Below are 27,325 nucleotides of genomic sequence, written 5' to 3' on the forward strand. Positions count from 1 at the left end.
CACTGTGCTGCCTCCTCTGCCATATGCCCTGGTGGCACCTGGGTAATTTGGTTCAGGATGAAACACAAGAGGGCTATCCATGTGATCTTTGAATGGATTTTTAAATAAGAGACAAATGAATCATTCCTGCTGTATTTAATAAACAAGCACAATGAATCATCTCTGCCATATGAGGCTGCAGCAGGATTGTATCGTGTTGCTATTATCTTGCGGAGGCAGATTATTTTATAGAATTTTTTTTTCTAGTTTTATTATATGTTTGTGTTTTGATTTACAGGGTTTCCTGAAATTGTTTTTTACACTATGCAGGATTTCACAACATGCACACCAAAGGCTTTTGAACACATGAGTTAACCAAAACAGAATATATGAAATATGATGCCCTGAAATAAGCTTACTGGTGTGTAAATATACTAGTTTTACTAATAAACTTAAAGTGATAGAAACTGGTATCATATCTACACTTTTTGGTGGACACCGCTGTCGGTAACCATTCATTAAGCAAAGCAGAGGTTCAGACAGGGAACTCACTTTAACCTTAGATCAAATCACATAAACAACAAGCATATTTTGCCATTCCACTACCAGAACAAATCGTCAGTCGAATACCTAGTATCTAATTTGTCCTTCAATAAACAATACGTCCAATGATTGTCAAGGAAAGGATTTATATCTTACCTCAATCCATTATGTCCCTGCTGTGTGCCAGAGCTCACCTCCTCCTATCCAGCCTCCACCTGCTTTTTGACATCATCTGCATGCATTCAGGTGGTGTGTTACTCCTGCATTTCAAGCTGCATGCATTCAGGTGGTGTGTTACTCCTGCATTTCAAGCTGCATGCATTCAGGTGGTGTGTTACTCCTGCATTTCAAGCTGCATGCATTCAGGTGGTGTATTACTCCTGCATTTTTAAGCTGCATGCATTCAGGTGGTGTGTTACTCCTGCATTTCAAGCTGCATGCATTCAGGTGGTGTGTTACTCCTGCATTTCAAGCTGCATGCATTCAGGTGGTGTGTTACTCCTGCATTTCAAGCTGCATGCATTCAGGTGGTGTGTTACTCCTGCATTTCAAGCTGCATGCATTCAGGTGGTGTGTTACTCCTGCATTTTTAAGCTGCATGCATTCAGGTAGTGTGTTACTCCTGCATTTCAAGCTGCATGCATTCAGGTGGTGTGTTACTCCTGCATTTCAAGCTGCATGCATTCAGGTGGTGTGTTACTCCTGCATTTCAAGCTGCATGCATTCAGGTGGTGTGTTACTCCTGTATTTCAAGCTGCATGCATTCAGGTGGTGTGTTACTCCTGCATTTCAAGCTGCATGCATTCAGGTGGTGTGTTACTCCTGCATTTCAAGCTGCATGCATTCAGGTGGTGTGTTACTCCTGCATTTCAAGCTGCATGCATTCAGGTGGTGTGTTACTCCTGCATTTCAAGCTGCATGCATTCAGGTGGTGTGTTACTCCTGCATTTCAAGCTGCATGCATTCAGGTGGTGTGTTACTCCTGCATTTCAAGTTGCATGCATTCAGGTGGTGTGTTACTCCTGCATTTCCCAGGTTGTTTCAGCAGTGCATTTTGGGTGGAAGCATGTCACTGACTGTAAGGCTTGTAAGTCATTTAGGGAAGCAGCTGGTCGTTTAGTGACAGGAAATAAGACATTTAAATGATTGGTACAATTTCAGTCTTGTGGGGAAATACCCAAGGAATTGCAAGACCACATAAAGTAATGCATACATACAGAATTATTGAATAAGATAAGGCTACAGTTTCATATGTGGAAATGTAAAATTGCATTGATTGTGCCTTTGGCGCCTGGAACAACGCCATTGATCAGTCCATCCATCTTTAAAATGGTCTTGGTGATATATACTCAAACACTGCTTTGCTCATTCACCAAGTAGGAAAAAACCCAGCAGTCAGAACCACTGGCCTCCATATGTTGACGGCATTGTATCTTTGTGTCTGTTACAGAAATTTCTGATTAATTTCTGATTAAACTCAGAGCTCAGAAAAACCTTGACGATATTCCCTAATGTCAGACGTCCTATAACCCTATATCACATATTGTAATAATCACTCACATATGTTGTATTAACTAGTGTATGATCTATTACAGCCTCACAGCGCCAGGGTCCTGGGTTCGAATCCAGCCTAGGGTACTGTCTGTGTGGAGTTTGCATGTTCTCCCCGTGTTCACGTGAGTGTGTGTGTGCGTGGTGCCCTGCGATGGACTGGCGTCCCGTCCAGGGTGTAGTCTCGCCTTGCGCCCTGTGTATGCCGGCTCTGGCTCACTGCGACACTGTAAAGGAGTAAGCGGTTAATGATAATGGATGGATGGATGGATGGATGATCTATTACATAAAGCCAACAGTTATTTACATTGTTACAAGTCTTTTTTACAAATTGCTGGAGGTAATTCAAAAAAGCAATATGGAAATGCAAAATTAGACAAAATACTGTACACACATACACTAATTGCAACCCTTTAGCTTATGAATTACCACATATCTCTAAGTATGCCCAGTTATTGAATTTTGATGGAAATTATGTAGTTGCTATGGAAGGAAAATAAAACTTCAACTTACACACGCCAACCAGATCATTCATTTAAAGCCTATACTGTACCTAACTTGACTATCTTTCTAAGATGTAACAGTTGTTTTTTCTTTCACAAAAAAACGGTGCCAATCGTTTTTTTTTCTATGAAAGCTGTTTTTGTTGTACTTGAAGAATGGACAGATTAATTGTATATAAAAGCAATTATAGTAATTTTAATCAAAATACTTAACTTTAGTAATTTGTACCATATAATAGAATTGCTAACAACAACAGGTTAATAAATTTGAGTAATGAAAATAATTTCTAAAAATGTTGTTTTTCTTAGGTATTAGGTATAGGATTCCCTGGAATAGCCCCCATTTAGTCACGGCAGTCACCCCTGAGACAATCAAGACAGTCAGGTCTGATTAAAATTGAAGGATTGTGGGCTGATTGTAGAGTTCTGCCACTGCTGGCCATCACTGCATTGTAATGTCCACAGCCTGCTTTTAAAACCCAGCTGAGAAATATGAATGTGTTTCCTGTCTGTATTTTCATCGGATGTAAAACCATAGAGCACACCGTCCCAGCTGGTACAGCGAGGTGCAGAGGTGTAATAAAGACAGTGTATTATCTAGTGTGTTCATTCAATGAATACCTGGAATGTATTCCTTTATTCATCACATCAGGAGCGCTCCAAGACCAAGCTAATTCTATGGAGGACCCAATAAACATGTCCAGATCTAATAAGTCCATTAACTTACATTGTAGTCACTGCATGTATAGCATACATTACCCTCCAAAGGGTCAGGATTTGTGGCACAGAAATATGCATGCCATTAAGATATGACCATTCAATTGCTCAGGAGTATTTGACTATAAAAGTTCTTACTGCAATAACATAACCATATTAGTTATAAAGATGATTGCTAAAGCTTAATAAAATACATTACTGAACTAAACATACTGGTGCAATATGACATGTTCCTATATAAATGTATTAGAGCTTTCAGACTCATTGTGAATGCTTGAAGGCTGCTCTGGACAGTGTACCTTGTGGATTCAGGATTGATCTGTGGTCTGCTTATGGTCTGAAAACACAGCCGTAAATCTCCTTCTCTGGCTGGGGCTGTCTCCACACGCAGTCCCTTTCCTCATCGAGCTGTCATCCAATCACAGCTCTGCAATAATGAAGTGCCGGGTGTTTCCTGTGGAGAGCCCCTCAGAGGGCGTTTAAGCTTAGCAACAGACATCAATCATCAAATCCAATGTAAATCTCAAACAGAAATATCTTAATATCAGCTTGATAAGGATACTGAACTGACAAATAAACTGAGTGAAACAAACACAGCAATATCCTTGTTTGGGAAATTCATTTATTAAAAAAGAAAATAAAAAGTGCATTTACTAGCAATACTGCAGCATTTCTAAATGAATAACCTTGCATTAAAATATTGAGAAAAAATGTGCTATTCCAATTTTTGTGTTTGTGTGTGTGTGTGTGTTTCATAAAATATGCTGGTATGACATCATTGGCAGCTGAAGTCCTTTTTATTTCACACCCCAGGAAGACTACCTGCCCTGTTGTAAGCAGTCCAGTCTCCATGCTAGCCCGTACCTGTCTTTCTGAGTGTGCCTATGTTGTAAGTCAAGACCACTAAGCTTGATTCATATTCATGCCTCCAGTGAATAAAACAACTCCATGTCCAGTTCTGCAAGTGAGCAACTAAGATATTCAATGGAAAAAGCTTTTGCCCCATTTCATTTTACATTGTCCACTAACCTCCAGTAGGATGAACAGTAGGACGTTTTGGTATTATAACTGCAGGTTCTGCTGGTATTTCACTGCACACACAGTATATAAGTGAAATGGGTCTTGTGGCCGGTGGGGAATACTGGCATGTTGCAGTATAAACCAATGTCGGTCCTGGGTCGATCACAGGCAGAGACTGACAGCTGTGCATGGTGGGATTGAGATAGTGACTGACGTTCACAGGGACTATCTTTAAACTACTGGATTCAAGCCCAGGCTTGTCAACCTAGCCGCTTCAATTTTAAGATTTGCAGACTTTCAAGATTTGCTTTCACAACATGCTAGCAAACCAACTCTGGTGACAAACAGTACCACTGGTTTTATTTGTTATGCTCTCCCATACTGTTACTTATTGAAGAAAGTCAACTCGTGTGTATCCAGTGTACTCGCATTAAAAAATCCAGAAAGTGCTGTTTCTCTTTTACAGACTACATTGCCCTCTGGTGGTTCTATGGTAGAACACATCACAGTTTATGGTAATAAAAACTATGCAACAAAGCCAGTAATTGTGATTTCCTGTCAACACCAGGTTACTTTCATAGTGCATGTTAAGTTATAGTGTTAATAATGTGTGTCTACTAAATCTACCAGGAAATACTATTATGTTAGGGGTGGCGGCCATATTGATGGAGAGGTGGGGGGGTTCATTGTGTTTGTAACCATTTTGTTTAACTTCTTAGGCATTGCTCCGATGAAGAGCAAGTGCCAGGAAGCTCCTTAAGCTAAGGAAACACAGAACCACTTTGTGGCTTGGAACTTGGTTTCAGGAGACGAGGTTTCAGGCCACTGAAACTTGGGGTTTTGATACAGCAGAGTTGCCTCAAACTTGGTCTCCAGTCTCCTGAAACCAGGTTTCAAGAACTGTATTTCATTGTAGAGTTGTATTGTTCCAAGGAAAACTACCAGCAGCAAGATTTTCAACAGTACATATCTGTATAATAGGACTGTATGTTTTCACAGGGTAACTTTCAGCAGAACTAGTGGAAATTTTTCAATTTATTATGCTGGTTGCAGGGCTGTGCAATAAGTGCTGGACAGAGATTACACTGAAACACTGCAAAAAGTATTTTAGAAAAATGTCCTTGTGGATAATGCAATGTCTTAAAGCCATTGCTGAGCTGGTTTGTGAGAGTTTGAAATTGAACTCAGGACAGCCCAAATGGATCCCAGTTAATGACACTCAAAGGGCTTTTAATTACAGATTTATTGGGAAAATACAGCATGACAGTATTCGTGCTGCTCTGATATAAGCAAGAAAGACATTTCACTCAAACAAAAATACAATCAACTCGTTTATCAAGTTACAAAAAAACCCACAACGATCAGAGGCACATGTTCGACACTGCAAGTTCTCATTTTGTTCCAAGCTGTGCATTTCCAACGCAGTGTCTCAAGAACAATGCATCTGTTAAGCATGCAAATATTAATAAATATGCAAAAGCAAGAAGGAAAGGAACAAGGAAGTAATGTTTCCTGAAGTGTCTGACAACCCTCCCATACAGTTCTTCTGAGTGCAATTAAAACCCTCTTGAGTCTGTGGAGAAATCAGCACACTGGAACAGCACTGGAGCCAGGCTATTGTTTCTTGTCTTCATATTTAATGTATTCTACTTTACAAAACTAATTGGGTAATATTCAAGACACACTACGGGATGTGTGAAAAACTAAATAAGTGTTCAGAATTATTTTTTTAAGTCAAGATTAAAGACGGACTTTTATTGATTATCCTTTTTAACCTGACTTACAAACATCATTGTTTTTATCTATTTTATTTGTTTATTTTTGTGTTAATTTTGTTAATTTCGCAAATTTGTTAATGAAACAAATAGTTCATTGGCAGTCCCTGGACAAACACAAAAACAGAAAATAATACAAATAAAGTAACATACAGTGCCTATAGAAAGTCTATACCCCCTTTCAAAATTTTCACCTTTTGTTGCCTTACAGCCTGGAATTAAAATGCATTAAAATAGTTTTTTTTTTCATTTATTTGCACATCCTACCCCACAACTTACAAGTGAAAAAGATATTCTAGAAATTTGTAGAAGATTAATTAAAAATAAAAACTGAAATAGCTTGGTTGGATAAGTGTCCACCCCCCTTGTAATAGCAATCCTAAATTAGCTCAGGTGAAACCAATCATCTTCAAAATCACACACCAAGTTAAGTGGCCTCCACCTGTGTTAAATTGTAGTGATTCACATGATTTCAGGATAAATTCAGCAGTTCCTGTAGGTTCCCTCTGCTGGGTAGTGCATTTCAATTCAAAGACTCAAGGACAAAGTTGTTGAAAGGCACAGATCAGGGGATGGGTATAAAAAATATCAAAGGCCTTGAATATCCCTTGGAGCATGGTCAAGACAATTATTAAGAAGTGGAAGGTGTATGGCACCACCAAGACCCTGCCTAGATCAGGCCATTCCTCCAAACTGGATGACCGAGCAAGAAGGAGACTGATCAGAGAGGCTACCAAGAGGCCAATGGCAACTTTGCAAGAGCTACAGGCTTTTATGGCCAAGACTGGTCAAAGTGTGCATGTGACAACAATATCCCAAGCACTCCAGAAATCTGGCCTGTATGTTAGGGTGGCAAGAAGGAAGCCATTACTCAAGAAAGCCCACCTTGAATGCCGTTTGAAGTATGCAAAAAAAACACTCAGGAGACTCTGTGGCCATGTGGCAAAACATTTTGTGGTCTGACGAAACTAAAATGGAACTTTTTGGCCTAAATGCAAAGCGTTATGTTTGGCGCAAACCCAACACAGCGCATCACCCAAAGAACACCATCCCTACTGTGATGCATGGTGGTGGCAGCATCATGTTATGGGGATGTTTCTCATCGGCAGGGACTGGGTCATTTGTCAGGATAAAAGGGAAAATGAATGGAGCAAAGTCCTTGAGGAAAACCTGCTGCCCTCTGCAAGAAAGCTGAAACTGGGACGGAAGTTCACCTTTCAGCATGACAACGACCCAAAGCCAACAGCCAAAGCTACACTGGAGTGGCTAAGGAACAAAAAGGTAAATGTCCTTGAGTGGCCCAGTCAGAGCCCCGACCTAAATCCAATCGAAAATTTGTGGCATGACTTGAAGATTGCTGTCCATCAGCTCTCCTCAAGGAACTTGACAGAGCTTGAACAGTTTTGTAAAGAAGAATAGTCAAATATTGCCAAATCTAGCTGTGAAAAGTTGGTAGAGACCTATCCCAACAGACACAGCTGTAACTTCTGCCAAAGGTGCTTCCACCAAGTATTAACTCAGGGGGGTGAAGACTTATCCAATTATGATCTGTATTTTTAATATATATATTTTTTTTCAATAAAAACTTTTTTCCCCTTAACTGTGTGGAGTATGGTGTGTAGATAAGTGGAAAAAATCCTCATTTAAATGCATGAAACTCTGAGGCACTGACACAACAAAATGTGAAAAGGGGGTGTAGACTTTCAATAGGCACTGTATACAGAAGGGAATATGATCCGAGCATCAGATAACTGTATAAGAAGGAAAAATAAAATAGAAAAAAGAAAAAAGAAAACTAAGGATCTGGAGAGAGAGAAATGGCAGATGGAAAGACACGGCAGACATGTAAAAGCAAATGAAGATTTATAAACATTTAAAATACACAACTAACTAACTAATAAAATAACACAACACATAACAACAAAGACACACCCCAGAGCCAGTGTCCTTTCCCAATGCAATTACACGATTGGTGCACACGCTGCCGCTCACAACGGCAGGGAAGATGAATCAGTAATAATCCTTAATCGGAGGCAGTAGAAACAGGTGTGTGATGGACACAGGTGAAAACAACACAGTCCAGTAATTACTGTGTATTGACATAGTAGTTCCAATACATGTGTACTTGCACATAAGTACAATGTTATTATGCATAGTTACAATGTTCTTAATGTGTAATCTATTTTGCACGATATAACCCTCCCCTATCCCTAATCCTTACCCTAACCGTAAACCTAACCCGATTCTGATACAATTGTGTACTTACATATAACGTACAAAATGATTTACACCTTAAGTACATTGTAACTATGCATAATAACATTGTAATGATTTGTAAGCACACATGTATTTGCTAAGTAACTACTGTGTAAATACACAGTAATTAGAGACACCATGTAAAGTGCTACTGAACTTTATTTTTCAATCAGTCAAGTCTACATTGAGAAGCTTTGGAATCACTGACAGCAGGACATGTGTGCCACTCTCCACCGTACCTGTGAAATACTTGTACACAGCGGCTAACCTCTATTAAAAATCTGACACGCAGGACTTGTCAAGCACAATACATGACGTATGAGCTGTCTGTATACTGTTCTATATTGTCCTTGTCGTATCTGACTTCACAAACTTGGTGTAACACAATGTACAGTAGTGCTAATTATGACAGGGCAGAATGATATTAGTCCAGGTGTTACTTAGTGGATACTGAAAAGGGTCATGCACAAACCTGTGAACAATTACATTTGTAAAGAATGTCCTTATTTTGGGATGTAAAATAACACAAAACAGAAGGTAAGAAGGGTGGTCCACGGAAGGAGGAATATGCTTCATTTCAGTCAGGAAACTCATACGATAGATTATTTAGTAAAGCTTCGACTAGACAACACGACCACATTGTGTATGCTTTCACACTACATTGGCCTCGCCTTTCGAGGTACCTCTGCCCATAAATTAGCTCACAGATAAGTGGAGAGACTGTAGGGAAGCCATGGGCAGGTGGCAGGATAGCTGCTCTGGGGCACAGCATGGACGTAATGAAATGAGGTAAGATGTATATCCCTTCCTTGTCGATCATTGGACGTATTGTTTATCGAAGGACAAATAAGATACTAGCTATTCGATTGACAATTTGATGTGGTATTGGAAGCTTCTAAAATATGCTTGATGTGTATATGATTTGATTCAGGTTAAAGTGAGTTCCCTGCCACAACCACTGCTTTGCTTTAATATAACCTCTGTAGCACAAGCACTACAGCCATCAAGTGAGGGATAATACAAAGAATAATGTACTATACAGCCATCTGTATTCAAATCAATGTAGACGTCCTGGTGACATTATAAACCGTAACAGCACAGACATAGAGTCATTGTAGATGTAGACAGAAGAGATCATATTATCAGCGCTTATAAAAAAGAAAACATGTGATACACACAGTACAGCATGACACAATGAATTAGTCATTAACAATGTGTAATGCTAATATAGCGATTTGGGCAACAATGTTGGATTTCATTGCACATCTCTAAACTAATGTTGTGTCAATTTTGTTTCAGTTCTGCTTCAACCTTTTTAATTCCCAGTTTTTAGAATGTTTAAATATATGTACTGTATGCATGTGTAAGCAAATACTGTTTTGAGACTGTTGTAATGTAAATGAACCACCTGCAATGTAGTCTGTAATATAATAAAGTTATATCTCTTTGTTGCTGTGGGCAAGAGAACTGCCCTGACAGTTTCAGGAGGAACAGTCTCAAAACATGTTTGACTATGTTTCACATTTTCTGTCCAATTTTTATGTATGTATGTAATTCTGCTTGTGTATGCAACACTCTTTAAATTAAGTTTACATTTTATGGAAAAACTAAACCCCCACATGTTACTTTTTAGCCCAGAAAGGGGTTTCTGTCACTTCAGACCCACACTAATGAGCCTTGGCAAACAAGACCTAAAACAGTGTGGTGTCTTCAATCCTTACATTGTACATGCAGTCACCCTCTAATAGGATCACGTGTCTAAGTGGTTTGCTTGACTAATCAGTACATTTCCAAAAATCAGCAAAATGGCAAAATGTGTAAGACTGTATAGTTAATGAGATTACACATATAGTATGTTGTGACTTCATAAATAATGTTATGACATTAAAGAGGCAAAAAGCTGGCCAGCAATGGCTTGTATGAAGATGCAGTAACTTTAATCTCTATTTAAAAGACTCACACGGGTGCTGCTGCTAAAGTTATACATTTTTAAAAAGAAGTTCCTGCCCGGTGAGTCAGTCTCGACGTCTTTTTCTTCTTCGCCTCTTCCTTTTGCCTCAGTTTCTTTCTCTTGCCATCAATGTGTCCTGGGGAAACACGGCTGATATAAACACTGCTCACAGTTGCAACATGTTCCAATGCATGCTTCCTGCCATGATCACACACATTCTCCAACATGTGTTGAGGATGCTCTACAGCAGGGCTGGCCAAAGTGGGCCCTTCCACTCCTGGTCTTTGTTCCAACCCTGTTCTAAATGGTTTAACTGAACCAATGAAACCAGCACCCAGACTCTGAAGCAGCTAATGATATAATTTTACCTATTGAACATGGAGTGGAATGGCCCTCCAAGACCGTGATTGGACACCCTTGCTCTAGACTTTCCATTTGGTATCCAATCCAATAAGCCCCTGAATCACACCACATGTGGAAGACAGCATTACTTCCTTTGGTCCAAATGTATTCAGCAATTGAATTAGAAGCAGCAGTTTAGATAGGCTCACCTCACTGAAGAGAGTTAGCAATTCAAGGCAAAAACAAACAAATACAATATGCTGCCCACTGGCTTGCCTAACCCCTGCAAAATAACACGGTGTTATCAAAGCATGCTTGAGACAGAAACAACACAGTGCTATCAAAGCATGCTTGAGACAGTCTAGTTTGAATTCAATATCATTTGGAGAGTTAATATGTAGGATTGACCCCGTATCGTATGCTTTCACTCACGCAAAACTGCTTGTCTACAGCTCCTGTGCAACAATGTTCTCCAGATAAGACCATCTGGTAATACCATAATAGACAGGGCCTGTTGTACACACTAGCTTTGAGATACAGCATCATTATGTGACTGAGAAAACTGTACTAAATGACATGTCCATCAGGAAAAGCTGTGCACTTGATCTCTGTGTCTGTCACCAACGTGTTAAACCCTAAACCACTAAGCAGCAGCTCCTGCCCGGGACCCTACTCTTACTGTGTAGGCTCCTGCCCGCGGGCCTTTCCTCTGCGGGTGTAAAAGCAATGTCAGGGCTCACACCTCTGGCTAAGCCGGGGCTGCCAGCCTGCATGCCACGCTCCTCTTCCTCGTCATTGTGATTGCCATTTCTCAGGTACCGGGTGTGAGGTGACTGGGCTGGCAAGGAATACTGTCCTCGACGCCTGCGCTCATCAGCCAAAGCATCCTCATCCGTCACACCTGGGGAGCAAATAGATTCGCAGTTCAGTCAGGAAGCTCATGCCATACATTATGTATTTACAATAGACAACATTAGTACATTATATATATATTGTTTCTGGCGCACAGCAGGGACGTAATGGATTGAGGTAAGATAAATCCCTTCCTTGCCGATCATTGGACGTATCATTTATCGAAGGATAAATAAGATACTAGGTATTTGATTGACATCTCTAAACTGAAGCTAGTATTGGAAGTGCCTAAAATGTGTTTGAACCATTGCTTTTTCCCTGTAAAATAGTGTATCTGGACAGTAACTGTAATGTTTATTACGCTTTCCCCATGTTTATGAATGATCAAGTACAAGACTAAAATGTTTGATGTTAAATGTTAAATGTACAGTAGGTATTGTACATCGGTTCAAACTACGGTGGCTGTATTTTGAAAACAGCCGAGTTCTTAAAATGCAGTACATCATCCGGTCTACCCCTCTGATGCCCTGGGGCTCTGGCTAATATGCTTAAAGGTGCCTCTATGGTAAAATGATATTATTTGAAGTGTCACCATTCTCCAAGCTATTTAATCTTTCACAGTACAAAACTACCCAACCTGCAAGGTGAATACTAACCTACAGTGCAAATAAATAGCAACCATGTTTATCTTAAGCTATAACCTTGAAGTCACATCATTAAAATGTAAACCCCAATTCAGAAACGGCAGCTCTACACCGCCCCAACCATTGCTGTACACTAACTAACCTCCATGCAGATCCTAAAGCAGAAGGTCTTTGTTATTAGTAAACTTTATTTTTTATTAAATCTGTTATTACTGTTAAACACTATTGTTAACATTAAAGTTATATATATATAGATATATATATATATATAGATCTAGATATAGATATAGATATAGATATAGATATAGATATATTTTTAATGCATATTAAAGTAGTTAATATGTCACTGTTTAAGGATTTTATTACTTAAAATGCAAAAATAAAATGTCTAACTCATTTTTTTTTTTTTGTAAGATATCAGGCATTCCCTGCGAATATTTCGAAGGCAACATTTCGATTTAGAAAAAAAGTGCAAACAAGTTCAATACATTACCTTTACTTGAAAAGCAAGATCCACCATTATGCACAAAAACAGCATAACAAAACATAAGCAACTTGTTAGTATCAGCAACACATAAAAGCCCGACAAATCTGAATAAAGAAAGATGGAGGGGGACACAAAACATCAAATTCACAGCTGCCTTCAAAATATACAAACACATTATCCAGAAGATCCATGATGAAGGCGATGCAATACAAACACCCATTCAAGATCCATGATGAAGGCGATGCAATACAAACACCCATTCAAGATCCATGATGAAGGCGATGCAATACAAACACCCATTCAAGATCCATGATGAAGGCGATGCAATACAAACACCCATTCAAGATCCATGATGAAGGCGATGCAATACAAACACCCATTCAAGATCCATGATGAAGGCGATGCAATACAAACACCCATTCAAGATCCATGATGAAGGCGATGCAATACAAACACATTATCCAGAAGATCCATGATGAAGGCGATGCAATACAAACACCCATTCAAGCTTCTTAGATGCACACTTTAGCATTCAAGAGTTCCTTTCCATTCATATTGTATATAGCATATCACATAGGACCTGTAATTAGACCCACACATAACAAAGAGATTCCTGTTCTTTTTCACCTGGTAATTTACATTTATATTGAATTAGGAAGGAGACTGATTATGCTGAGAGATTCTAGCAGATCACATCTCCATTGTGCTGCTGTGTAATTAAAGAGAGAATGGGAGAAGAAAGGAGGCCAGATGCTCCTCAGCAAGGGCACTTTTCATTTAGGAAGGTCTCAGATACGTTTTGAGAAACCTTTCAATATTTAAAAGCCCTTTGAAAGGTGTTTGCAATACAGTGCATCACATCACTGATTTATCAAAATTGCAAATGGGTTTTAGATAACATACAATATAATATTTCCAAGACACCAAGACATCAGAATGCTTTGCCGTTCCCCCAACTGGAATTTTGTGTGGGTTTGACAATTGTAACAGAGGGTTGGAGGCTGGGTGCGCACCAGCAACCCTGCGTAGCGCAAGCAAGCGTCTTAACCAGGGCTGGTCTCATCTCATGACAGGGGACACAATCCGTAACGGCAGTGTATCACACAACACTGCCCACTACACAATGCATTTGATTAATTCACCTTTTGTCCTAATACACTAAAAACGTACCCTGTTGAATAGAGTAGCGATACTAACAGTTTAAAGTTGAACACTTTTTCCAGGTGTGAAATGTTTAACCCTTGTCAGAGACATGGATGTGAAGTATCAGATTCAGCCTGTGTGCAGTCCACGGTTATGTATTTATTATTTATTCAAAGTCTTTTCCGTGGACACATAATCGTTGTACAGGTGCAGTTTATCACTTCAAGGGCCAGGACTGGAGTGGTTATCCAAACAGAAGTAAGGGGTGAGGTGAAGCCCATAGGGATAATAAGGTGAGAGCTGAGAAGGCCTTGTGCCTCCACTCATGATTTTCTTTGCTTCAAGAGCTTTCTGATACAGTTTGTTTCCGTTTGGATAACTTTCAAGTATGTGCAGTTCGGATCAGTCACCTCCAGTACAAGTCCAATACAAATGTTTGTTTGTTTATTGTATTTATTTATCAGGGACACATACCATTAGAACAGAAGTGTCTCTTACATGACACAAGATGAATTGCATTTTCAATTCAGCCAGTAGGCTAATTTCCATTGATAGTCCCCAGGCAGACATTCATGACAACTGCAATAAATCTCCATATTACTTCTACTCTATAGCAATAACCTCCTATTGAATATCTGATTAAAAATACATACAACATTAAAGTCATAAATTACCTATTAAACGCACATAACAATCAGCAGCTTACATAATCAAGTTACAGTACAATTTATATAATATAAATATCCAACATACACAATTCAAATTCAAATACACCCTGAATAAATTAATGATTGCATAACTGATTATGTTTAAACCAAGCCTTACATTTATTACAAACTATCCCTTAAGATCTTAATTTTCTGAAGGAAGTGAGTTCCAGTATAAAGTACCTCTTATAGAGAGAGCTGTTTGGACACATGCTGTTCTGCGCCTTTCCACTTTACAATTCCCACATACAGCTTCCCTTGTGAGCCTGTTAATATCCTCAGAGAGCTTTTTCATGAATTCCTTTAAGGGTGGAGTACATAATCCATGCAAAGTTTTAAATACTATTTTCGCATAAGAAATGTTGACATAATGATCGAAACTCAGCAACTGGTACTTACTCAAAATGTTACAGTGATGGTATCTCACAGGTTTTTTATCCAAGACTTTTAGAGCTTGCTTATAAAGAGAATGTATTGGTTTAATTACTGATTCACTTGAGACCAAGAGGTAATACAATCTGATATATGTGTAAAGATCATAGTGTCCATGAATAGTTTAGCAGTTTTGGTGGCTAAATTACCCCTGATATGTCTAAAATTTGCCAAGTTCATTTTTATCAAATTTCAAATGTCAATCAATAATAATTCCTAAAAAATGTAACTTCTGAGACTTCAATAACTTCCCCATCAATTTGGACATCAAAATTACTAGTCCTTATTTGCATTGTGGAGAAACACATACTAACTGTTCTTTTTAGATTTAGAGTCAAACATGAGAAATGAAGCCAGTTGGATATATTCTTCATATGCTCTGTCAATGTAGAAGCTGTCTCAGTGCAGATTTTTGCAGATACATATATAACTGTGTCACCAGCATACATTTGCAAACCTGCACCTGGGCACACCTCAGGGAGGTCATTAATATACAGACTAAAAAGTAAGGGTCCCAACACTGCCCCCTGTGGGATTCCAGTAACGCATTTTCTATGAGGCGATTTAACATCATTAACTAAAGCACACTGGATCCTGTCCTTTAGATAGGATTCAACCCATCTCAATGCCAGCTCTGAAAAATGTAATCTGTATAATTTAGAGAGAACAACATGGTGGTTAACTGTGTCAAATGCCTTCTTTAACCCAAACACACAGGTTGACTTTAGTTGGTACTGAGAATCTATCAATAACATCCTGAAATTCTCTTAGAAGGGCCCTACATCCAGTGTCTAAGCCTGCACTTTCCAACTCTCCATCCCAACACATCTGTTTCATTTCATTCTCAAAGATCGAGAGATTTGTTCTTGGTATAATATGTTTTATTTTATTTATTTATTTATCGCTTTTATTTAAGTAATTATGAAAACGCTTTCTGGTCAGTTTTCTAGATTATGATCAGATAGACCAGTGATTAAACTGTAAGTACTTATAATACGTTTTATTACAAAATATTAGGTCAAGTTTTATTCTGGTAGGTCCATTAATCATTTGACACAGATCAAATGTAGATGTTACTTCTTGTAATTGTTTTCTTATTAACCCAACACATCCTATTAATGTTTAGATCACCCAATAACATCAATTCTGACTTTGCATCACATTCCTTAAGTAATTGTTTTAATTCCTCATGTATTGCACATGAAGCAAAAGACACTTTGTAACCTTGGTCAATTATCGGGACAACTTTTTAAGAAGGCTACCACCTGTTCCCTGGTAAAGGTAACACATTATATTCCTCTACAAAAATAGAAAAATGCAAAAACGTTTTTAACATTACAATTTGCATCGTACAAGTCATTTGAGAAGTAAGACATGTTAGTGAATGGAAACCATTCACTAGTGAACAACTAGGTTAAACAGGCTTTTATTATTATTATTATTATTATTATTATTATTATTATTATTATTATTATTATTATTATTATTATTATTATTATTATTATTTTTATTTTATTGGTAAATTTGGCACACTGACACAAAACAAAAAAACTTAAAGGCAGACTCCCCCATTCAGATCCCAAACTTCTTGCCTCTTAATAGCTGGAGGCCTGACAAAACAAAACTCCTATTTAAATAGCGTTCCTATTTGATATCTGTTTCAATTATAGGATCCTTACCTGAATTATAAAACAAACACCCCAAGAAAAAAAACACAAACAGCAACACAGTCCATGTATTATCATTAAATTACAAAGTATCAAAGAGTCTGTGTTAATGAGATCTTTTAATACTCATAAAGGCTTTTTATTTCTGAAATCAAAGGGCATTTTAATTGAGACTACAAAGCACAGCCACGGTGCCCTGCATTGTAATGTATGCATGACATTTTAAACATCACAGTTACCTGGTAGGGTCGTGTTTTTATTCTTGTTTTTGTAAAGGCTGAATGAAGTTTTCTTTTGTTGAGGACCAGCTCTAAAGAGATCCCTCCATATTAGCAAGCCACGGCTTTGAAGAGGCAAATCAATCTGTAATTTAAACCTTTTAAATGTCTTGGAAAGCTATTTGTTTGGGTAAAAAAGTTGACCTGATTGTGACACAGCATTCTCACCCAGCTGTACAATGGACAGAAGAATAAACCCACTGCTATAACCAGCTGGGCTAGCCTGTATTATTATTATTATTATTATTATTATTATCCATTGTGTTTATTATCTAACATAGAGAAACTCATTAACTAGGTTACAGTTATTATTGCATTATTTCTTCAGTGCCGTATTTAGCTTACATAGAGATGTAACCATCAGCCTCCTTCAGATGTACACAGCGTGCGTCCCATTTGATTGGTTCAGCTTATCTCTGTGATGAGCAGAGTTATCATAAGCCTGCTATCAGCCCAGCTATGCTGCACAAATGATCAGGCTGTGATGAGCGCCGATGAGCGTATGTTCAAATGCAATCCCTTCTGAAGTCTAGAGCGTGAAATTACAAATAGATTCAATCAGTGACAGACGAGCGCTACTCTTTTTCATATTCATTAGCGATTTTTTTTTTTCTTTCCCCAGGGGTGTACTGGTAGATTCCTGCGGCAAAGATTCAAGATTTATTTTTATATTTCCTGCTAGGGAAACTCCAATATTATCCCATGGTAGCTAGCAGCTCCCTCAAACTCTCATACTAATATTGTCCTATAGAATGGGACAATATTCATGTATATTTTATTTTTTATTTAAAACAATCTGTCGGAAGAACACATCGGGCTTGATTCTGATAAATTCTTTATAATGCTGCAATGTGCAAATGCAGAAATGCTTGTCTCCCATGTTGTGATTTTGAACAACACTGGATGCTGGTGCGATTCGTGTATTCATATTTTATTATTATTAGTTTATTTGGCAGACACGGTAAGTGCTGCCAAACTCGGGGGCACTCCAAAAAGGATGCATCAAAATGCCTTCACTTTACAGTACAATGAACATGTAAGAGTATTCTGTGTTGCTTTTTAAATATATGCAGTCTCCAAATTAATGTACAAAATTTAAGAAATGAACCAAAAGAACTTCGACAGAAGAGAAGGGGGTCCAGGGATAAAATTGCTAGTGTTGTAAAATAAAATGAAAAAGATTTAAAAATCTTGGTTCATACTTCCTAGCCCATTCTGATCCACCCTTGAAAAAGGCACATAAGAACACACTGGACCCAATGTGTTCCAAACCTCACTCTGAGATCACAGGAAGGGGGGCTGCTGGTTATTCCTAGGGTCAACAAAAGCAGCACGGGAGGCAGGGCTTTTTCTTGCAGAGCTCCTAAATCCTTCGTTGTCAGGGAAGCTGGGATCGTTACAGTTTTCAAGTCAAGACTAAGAACGCACTTTTATAAAATGACTTTCTTATCTTAGTGGGTTTTAATGTAACTTTAAAATTGCTGCTTTTGTATTATTATGTGTACACTGTTATTTAAATGGTCTGATTGTGGCAGTTGTATGTGTGACATGTTATACAAATGTATTGTGGTTTGTTCTTTTTTTCTGCTATGTACTGTACAGTGCTTTGCAATACTTTTGTATAAAACTCACTATATAATCATTTTTGATTTTGCAACCTAACCTAAGCCCAACCCCAATCTTAACCTTAGGCAACTAATTTGAATTATTGGTTAGCATTACATGTAGCATATTCATAAATGACCTTGCTGCAGAGTAAAAGCAATTGGTCTTATGGTACTGCTGTGTTATGGGATGGCCACAAGGGGAACAAGTACAAAACACCAGTAATAAAATGCCCCTCCCCCTAATTCCAGTTGTTAGAAAAATTGTATTTGCTGAACTTATAAGTTGAAGTTTTAAACAGGTGACACAGAAAGCATCCTCTAAGGGTTTGTACAAAACAGTGAACATACAATCCCTTGTATCAGTAATGCCACTGTAAGCATAGCCCCCACTCAGTAGTGAAGGAGGGGTTACTTTGAACTGCAATCTCTTTAACACTATGACACCCTATAGTACAACACCCGCTAGTCTATTGATCTTTTAACAAAGCTGTGTTGAAAATATTTTAAACACAACATTTACTTACAGACTGTTTGACATATTCACTGCTGATTGTTACAACTGATTTCACTTTGAACAATTCAGATGGGAGAGGACATGCCTTTGGCTGGCCAAAAATGACAGAAACTATTTTTTGAGAAATACTTAAAATTCTTATCATAACTTCCCTTAACACCTATCGGCAAACAAGTACCATTATACAAATGACATCCTTATATCACAATAAAATATATGATAAACAAAAGGCAGAATTTGGACAATTCCCCTGTACATCTTATTTTTCTTCCTAATTCAGCATTATTAATTCAGCTCCTTCTCCACTCTTGCCCTGCAGTGGTGGAATGACCTTCCTACGGATGTCCGGACTGCCCAGTCCCTGACCACCTTCCAGCTCCTCCTCAAGACACACCTCGTCAGACAACATCTGTAAAACTCAACTCTTCCCTTATGGTCTATATAGCACTCTGCCTTTAATGCACTTTAACTTGCACTTATCTGCTCCCTATTTTACTGTATTTAATCCTGCATTTAACCCAATCTGTAGTATTTTGTATTTCACTTGCACTCAAATCTAACCCTGATGTAACTATCAACACTGTTATCTGCACTTGAACTGCCCCGATATCAGTTGTATTTGCTCTTATTAGGACTGAAGTCATTTTGTATCTTGCTCTTAATTGTACTGTAATTCTTAAATAATAATACTAGTAATAATAATAATAATAATAATAATAATAATAATAATAATAATAATTGGTATTTGTACTTTTTTAGCGGTGTATTTCTCATTGTAACCAGTAGAGGGTAGTGTTACACTGTTACAGAAATCCATTCAATAGTACATAGAATAGCCCAAGATTAGTTTACTAGGCAACTGTGTCCTAGGTAACTAATTACCAGCCTGTCAGCCACTGAATGAAACAGAAACCGACCTGTACTTTCAACATGCCTGTCTAATCGTGTTGATGAAACTGTGGGTTTGTGAGAGAAGTTTGAAATCTGCTCTTGTAATGGGCAGTGTTGTGTGATGTCCTGTCCCATCAGTGAGAGAGAGTAGATGAGGCTAAAAGCTCTAAAACCCTGAATGCTGACAAACCCGGCTCGGCATGCCCTGTTACACTTTCTTACATCAAGATTGTTTCCCTTTTCAGAGAGGCAACTGAAGACATATTGGTAGACCAAACGAGGTAAGGACTTCAACATACCTCAACCACAAACCTCTTGGACCTCAACGCACCTCAACCATAAACCTCTTGGACCTCAACGCACCTCAACCACAAACCTCTTGGACCTCAACGCACCTCAACCACAAACCTCTTGGACCTCAACGCACCTCAACCACAAACCTCTTGGACTTCAACGCACCTCAACCAAAAACCTCTTGGACTTCAACCACAAACCTCTTGGACTTCAACGTACCTCAACCACAAACCTCTTGGACTTCAACCACAAACCTCTTGGACTTCAATGTACCTCAACCACAAACCTCTTGGACTTCAACGCACCTCAACCACAAACCTCTTGGACTTCAACCACAAACCTCTTGGACTTCAATGCACCTCAACCACAAACCTCTTGGACTTCAACCACAAACCTCTTGGACTTCAACGCACCTCAACCACAAACCTCTTGGACTTCAACCACAAACCTCTTGGACTTCAACGCACCTCAACCACAAACCTCTTCATTTGAAGAGAAGTGTTAATGAGCACTGCATGCATACTGTTCAATCACTGGTGTCACATATATACACATGCAATGGCTTTCAAATCTGGGTTTCCTGAAAAATAATTAGTTGCTTGGTCACATGCAGCAGGACAGGTGCTAATGATGTCCGGTGGTTTAAGTGGGTACTGTGTTCATGTTTAGCACTCACTGTCACTGCTAGCCTTTATCAAAGCTGCTGGTTGACAGATTCATTCAGGCAGGAAGGAGTGCAGTTTGAATGCACTGGGCCTCTGTTCTCTTCCATGCCATGTTTGCTTGAGGGCATACACAGAGCCCTTCAGCAGTGCTACAGGCACTCCATTGTTTAAAAGCACAGCCTGCTTCCATCACAAGGCCCTATATATCAGTAACATATGATCCAGATTGTTTGATGCATCCAAGAGTGATCTAATGACGACCGGACAGCATTTTTTATTTTTTTAAAAGCACCTGTCTTTTGCTTTGGTGGCAATTAAAGGCCATTACAACCCATCAAAACAAAAGCAAATAGACTGTACCATCTAGACTGAATGAATGAACTGGCTGGTACAGCATGTCTTTTCCTAACACACATGCCTAACTAGAATTCATCCCCAATAGAAAAATAGTGACACATATTGTGGGGCAGCAAAAAATGGTCAAATTGCATGTTGCTCACTTATAATGTTGCAATCTGTTTCTCAAGCCCCCCTGGACTGTAATGACAGCATTCTCTTTTCCGCGGTGGGATAATGGAATTCACAGCTGGAATCTCCAGGTTACCGCTGGAGACGGTTGCACACTGAAGTGACCCTTGATTAAGCACTGCCTACACACATTCACTCATAAACCACATCCAATTATATCTTGTTTTAAATGCATGCTGAAGTAGCACTGATGTGGGATTTACTGCGATAAGGTTTAAGCCATGCTGGCAGGCATCCCAGTAGAATCACATGTGCGAAAGAAAATGAATTAAACTCAAAAGGAGACACCAGCTGCATGAATGGCAATGCCACACCGCTAATACTTTTATCAGTCATCAACATGTGGATTAGAACAGAACTTAACACATTCAATTAAATTACATTCGAGCCAGCCTATCTTTACAACAATACTTGAGGTATGCATTACCATAATTAATTTTAAAAAAATGAGTTTGTGTTCACTCTGAAAAAACATATATGCATTATAAAATAGACACACAGATAGGAAACTTAACGTGGTACAATTATGCAGTGACTGAAGGTGATATATTTTTCATTGTGTTCATTGTACATGGCCCTGGTCTGGGTACTGCAACACCTGAGAGCACATTTCTACTGTCTATATATAAAAAATGAAAAGTATTTTTTTTGAATGTACGCAAAAGGTTTCAGTGTTAAAATATATATATATATATATATATATATATATATATATATATATATATATATATATATATATATATATATATATTTTAGGACATTTTAGATAAAAGCTTTCAAACCTATATTATATAGTCCACGACAAAAGTATTTGGGCAGTTTAAAACAATTAGAAAAACCACAAAGAAAGTTATTCCTCATTGTCCTCATTTCTAATTGTTCTAGTGAAAGACATAAATATAATAATTACATTAATAAGTATTTGGGCACCCTTACATCAATATTTTGTGTGCCCACCCTTCACTTCCTTTACAGCTTGCAGTCTTTCTTTGTATTCTGAAACCAGTTCCTGGCATCTTTCTGGTGATATTTTTGCCCATTCTTCAACACATACAGCTTTGAGTTCTGCAGTCGACTTTGGTTTCCTTTTGCAACAGCAGCCTTCAAGTCAATCCACAACATCTTGATGGAATTCAAGTCTGGAGACTGAGATGGCCAATCCATAACTGTAATCTTACTTTTTTTCAGAAATTCCTTTGTAGATGTCACAGAATGTTTAGGGTCATAATCCTGCTAGGATACAAACTTCCGTCCAATAAGCCTTCTGGCACTGGGTAACAAATGAGAGTTCAAAGTTTCTTGATATTTTGCAGCATTCATTGATCCTCCTACAATACAAAGGTCGCCAGTGCCTGAGGCAGAAAAACAAGCCCATACCATCACACAATTCTCCTCTCTTCCTCCAAACATGTTGTTGCTTTCTTGGTGAATAAAGTTATATTTTGGATTCGTCTGACCATAAAATTTGGTTTAAGTAATCATCAGGCTTTTTCAAGTATTCAATGGAAAGCTCCAATCGCTTTCTTTTGTGTATTGTTTTTAACAAAGGTTTGCATCTTGGTTTTCAACAATGGACATTCATCTTGTTAAGGTATCGTCAAATTGTTCGCTCGTGAATTACTTGACCATCTTCTCTCCTGTCTCAAATCTTTTTCAGTAATCAGAGGATTTTGCCGGGCTGCTCGAACGATTTTTCCAGAGCATGCAGAAATATTTATTTGTCTTTCACACCTGGAGCTAGTTGCAGTAGTTCCTGTTCTCCTGTGTTTGTAAATAATAGCCCACACAGTGCTTTTCGGTAAACCGAGTCTTTGCTATTTTTTTCATAGTTTCTCCTTTTTCGTTTGGTTGTATCACTGCCATTTGCAGCAGTATGGAGTAGTGGTTAGGGCTCTGGACTCTTGACCAGAAGGTCATGGATTCAATCCCAGGTGGGGGACACTGCTGCTGTACCCTTGAGCAAGGTACTTTACCTAGATTGCTCCAGTAAAAACCCAACTGTACAAATGGGTAATTGTATGTAAAAATAATGTGTAAAAAATAATGTAATTGCATGTAAAAAAAAAAAAAAAAAGTGATATCTTGTAACAATTGTAAGTCGCCATGGATAAGGGCGTCTGCTAAGAAATAAATAATAAAAATAAAAAATACTTTTTGAGATCGTTGCTGTACTCTTTAGTTTTAACCATTTTTGTGGCTTTTTTAAAGCACAAATTTCCAATTTATTTTTCAGCACTTGATGATTATGTTGGTTTTCAATCATGATAATTGTCAATAATTAGCAACGAATGGGTTTCATACGAAATATATTGATTGCACAAATACTTTTGTCAAAGTATGAAATTAGTTTTTGCATGTTATTTTTTATTTTATGCATGTTATGTAATAATTTGTTGTTTTATTATAAAGCTGAATCTCAACGTTAATTTATATCTTTCAATAGAACAATTCGAAATGACAGAAATCACTTTCTTTGTGGTTTCTCTCTTTTTTTTTAACTGCCCAGATACTTTTGTCTGCGACTGTGTGTGTGTGTGTGCGTGCGTGCGTCAGTGTGTGTGTGTGTCAGTGTGCGTGCGTGTGTGTGTGCGTGTGTGTGTGTGCGTGCATGCGTGCGTGCGTGCGCGTGCGTGTGCGTGTGCGTGTGTGTGTGTATATATATATATACCCCAATGGACATTTATAATTTCTAAAAGTTTTGCTTTTGTGCATGAGGAAAAAAAGTTACAAGAAATAGATGTCTACAATTTCAGCATTTTTTTTTTTTGCAAAACTCCAAAAATACTAATTCAAAAGTATTCATGCCCGGATAAGGAAATGAAATTAAAAGCTAGTTGAGCCACCTTTAGCAATAATAACCTCTTTTAAATGATTAGCATATTTGTCAGTGAGTTTCTGGCATGATTCTTTAGTGATTTTTGACCATTGTTCAACGCAAAATTGTTCCAGTTCATTCAAATTCCGTGGACGTCTCTTGTGCACAGCCTTCTTCAGCTCATACTAAAGATTCTCAATCGGATTTAGATCAGACTATTCCAGAATCTTGATTTTATTCTTCTTTAACCATTCTGAAGTAGATTTTGACATGTGTTTTGGATCGTTGTTATGTTGTAACGTCCAGTTGCGAGGATTTCACATGATTTGCCAATATCTTTTGGTATGCTATGGAATCCATTTTACCATGTACTGGAACTACATTTCCTATGCCATTAGAGGAAAAACAGCCCCATATAAGGATATTACCACCTCCATGCTCGACAGTAGGTATGGTGATCTTTTCTTTTCACACCTCACCAGACTTTCTCCAAATGTAACGACTATCAGTGTGACCAAATAGCTCGATTTTTGTTTAATCGCTCCACAAAATGTTTGCCCAAAACTCATATCCATCATTCAAATGTCGTTTTGCAAACTTTGAGCGATTGTCCTTGTGATGTTTTCTTAAGAGTGGCTTTTTCCTTGGCCTACGACCATTGAGACCTTCATCATGCAATACTCGACCTAAGGTTGAAATGGAAACCCCAGTCCCACTTGCAGTCAATTCACTTTGAATATCTTTGACAGTCAACCTCGGATTGTTATTAACCTTCCTCACAATTCTTCTACTTGTTCTTGGTGAAAGAACCTTCTTTCTTCCAGACCGAGGGAGAGTTTTGACTGAACCATGAGTCTTGTACTTCTTGATAATAGAAACAATAGTTGAAATTGGGATACTCAAATGCTTGGAAATCTTCTTGTATCCTTCTCCAGCTTTATGACAATAAATAATTTTCTGCCTAAGGTCTTCAGCTAGCTCTTTACTTTTTCCCATATTGACTTATTGGTAATGACAGCAATCATCCTATGCCTAACCCTTTTATACTCTCTAAGAATGTTCACCTACAATCCAGCATTTTCTAGACTTTTTCTAGAATTAGGTTCTACATTATCATATTGAAATTTCTAGCACCTTGTAGACAATGCTATCATAGCATCAAAGGGTATGAATTGGCAAGTTATTTCTTGTAACATTTTTTCCTAATCCACAAAAGCAAAACTTTTGCTACAAAAGATTTTTCCTAAAATTCTTTGTTTTTGAGAAATTTCTAGAAATTATAAATTTCCATTGGGGTATGTAAACTTTTGAGTACAACTGTATATATACATGCAACAGGGTCAATAATGCCCTGTTCACATTTATTTTACACTTGCATGTTATTATTATTTCTATAATGTATTGATTTGATTAGTGCACGCTTCGTGTTGTCTGACACTTTATAATTGATTTGTATCACGTTATGTTGGCTTCTCCACTCGTTTCCCTTGATCTGCTTTACTGAGCACAGACTAATTGAATTATTGATACATTTAAGCACCTGGGGTTTGTGTTTTGTCTGTTTTTCTGTGCAGGAGTGTGAACGAAGCGCTTGAAGTTTGCAACGACAAGTAAGAGTGAAACGGACTAGTAATTAGAGCATCCCGACAATAAACTGCATGCCAGTGTTGAATAGTGAACGTGAGTGATTTGAGTGTTTTTAGTCTGTTGGTAGCCGACCGGAATTTAGGAAGTGAAACAGAATAAATATATTGTGATACTGGTTTCTCTCTCTCTCTCGCTCGCTCTCTCTCTCTCATACGGACATTGCGTGTGTTTTTAGTTTTTTTTAAAACAATGTGTTGCTATTAGATTTTTATAATAAACAAAATTCTACTGAATTTATGTGTGATTTTCTTGGCGACCTTGTTCTGAAATTTGAGATCTGTTATCTGTATTAAAAGAACCTGAATGTATCCTATAATGTGTTCTGTGCCTCATCGCACTGAACTTGCGTTGTCTCTACATTCTGATATTTTACAGTTTAAGGCATGTTGTGCTGTTTCTGTATGCTACCGTACACACACACACACACACATATATATATATATATATATATATATATATATATATATATATATATATATATACACAGTGCCTTGCAAAAGTATTCAGACCCCTGACAAATTCTCTCATATTACTGAATTACAAATGGTACATTGAAATTTCGTTCTGTTTGATATTTTATTTTAAAACACTGAAACTCAAAATCAATTATTGTAAGGTGACACTGAAATATCTTGCTTGCATAAGTATTCAACCCCTGTGCTGTGGAAGCTCCCAGTTTACACTGATGAAAGAAACTGCCCTAACGAGGACACAATTACCTTACCATTGGCCTCCACCTGTGAACCATTAAAGTTGCTGTCACATTTTCTGGATAAAAACCCCACTGTTGAAGGATCATTGGTCAGGCTGTGAATCTGAAGGAAAATGAAGACCAAAGAGCATTCTACAGAAGTTAGAGATAAAATAATACAAATCCATAGATTAGGGAAAGGGTACAAAATAATAATAAAATAAAAATAATCAGGAAGTGGAAGCTGCATCACACCACCCAGGCACTGCCAAGAAAAGGCTGTCCCTCAAAACTCAGCGCTCACACAAGAAGGAGACTTTTCAGAGAAGCCACAGAGAGGCCAACAATCACTTTGAAGGAGCTACAGAGTTCAGTGGCTGGGAGTGGAGTAATGGTGCACCAGTCAACCATATCAAGAGCTCTGCATAACACTGGCCTGTATGGGAGGGTGGCAAGAAAGAAGCTGTTACTCAAAAAGTACCACCTGAAAGCACGTCTGGAGTTTGCCAGAAAGCACGAGAGTGACCCAGCTGCGATGTGGGAAAAGGTTTTGTGGTCAGATGAGACCAAGATAGAGCTTTTTGGCCAAAACTCAAAGCGCTATGTGTGGCGCAAATCTAACACTGCCCATGCCTCAAGACACACCATCCCTACAGTGAAGTATGGTGGTGACAGCATCATGCTGTGGGGATGCTTCTCATCAGAAGGGACTGGGCATCTTGTTAAAATTGAAGGAAGAATGGATGGAGCAAAATACAGGGAAATACTGCAAGAGAACCTGCTTCAGTCTGCTAAAAAACTGAAGCTTGGGAGGAAATTCACCTTT

At 38.2% G+C, this 27,325-nt stretch overlaps 1 protein-coding gene across 3 annotated transcripts in view; it reads right to left on the reverse strand.

Annotated features, from left to right (window-relative positions):
* Positions 1–5,541: 5,541 nt before the first annotated feature.
* Positions 5,542–27,325, reverse strand: part of LOC117400399 (dnaJ homolog subfamily B member 6-like) — a 49,142-nt gene continuing 27,358 nt past the window's right edge. For 2 of the 3 annotated variants that reach the window (XM_059023313.1, XM_059023312.1), the window contains exons 9-10: positions 11,317–11,538; positions 5,542–10,431 (exon numbers count right to left, since the gene is read on the reverse strand). In XM_059023313.1, the coding sequence (XP_058879296.1) occupies positions 10,334–10,431; positions 11,317–11,538 (320 nt within the window). In that variant the 3' untranslated portion in view covers positions 5,542–10,333. The remainder of the gene's footprint in view (positions 10,432–11,316; positions 11,539–27,325) is intronic. The other variant, XM_034913750.2, reaches the window with a different exon arrangement.

Source organism: Acipenser ruthenus, chromosome 4, assembly GCF_902713425.1.
Source record: "Acipenser ruthenus chromosome 4, fAciRut3.2 maternal haplotype, whole genome shotgun sequence".
In the NCBI taxonomy this organism is placed as follows: Eukaryota; Metazoa; Chordata; class Actinopteri; order Acipenseriformes; family Acipenseridae; genus Acipenser; species Acipenser ruthenus.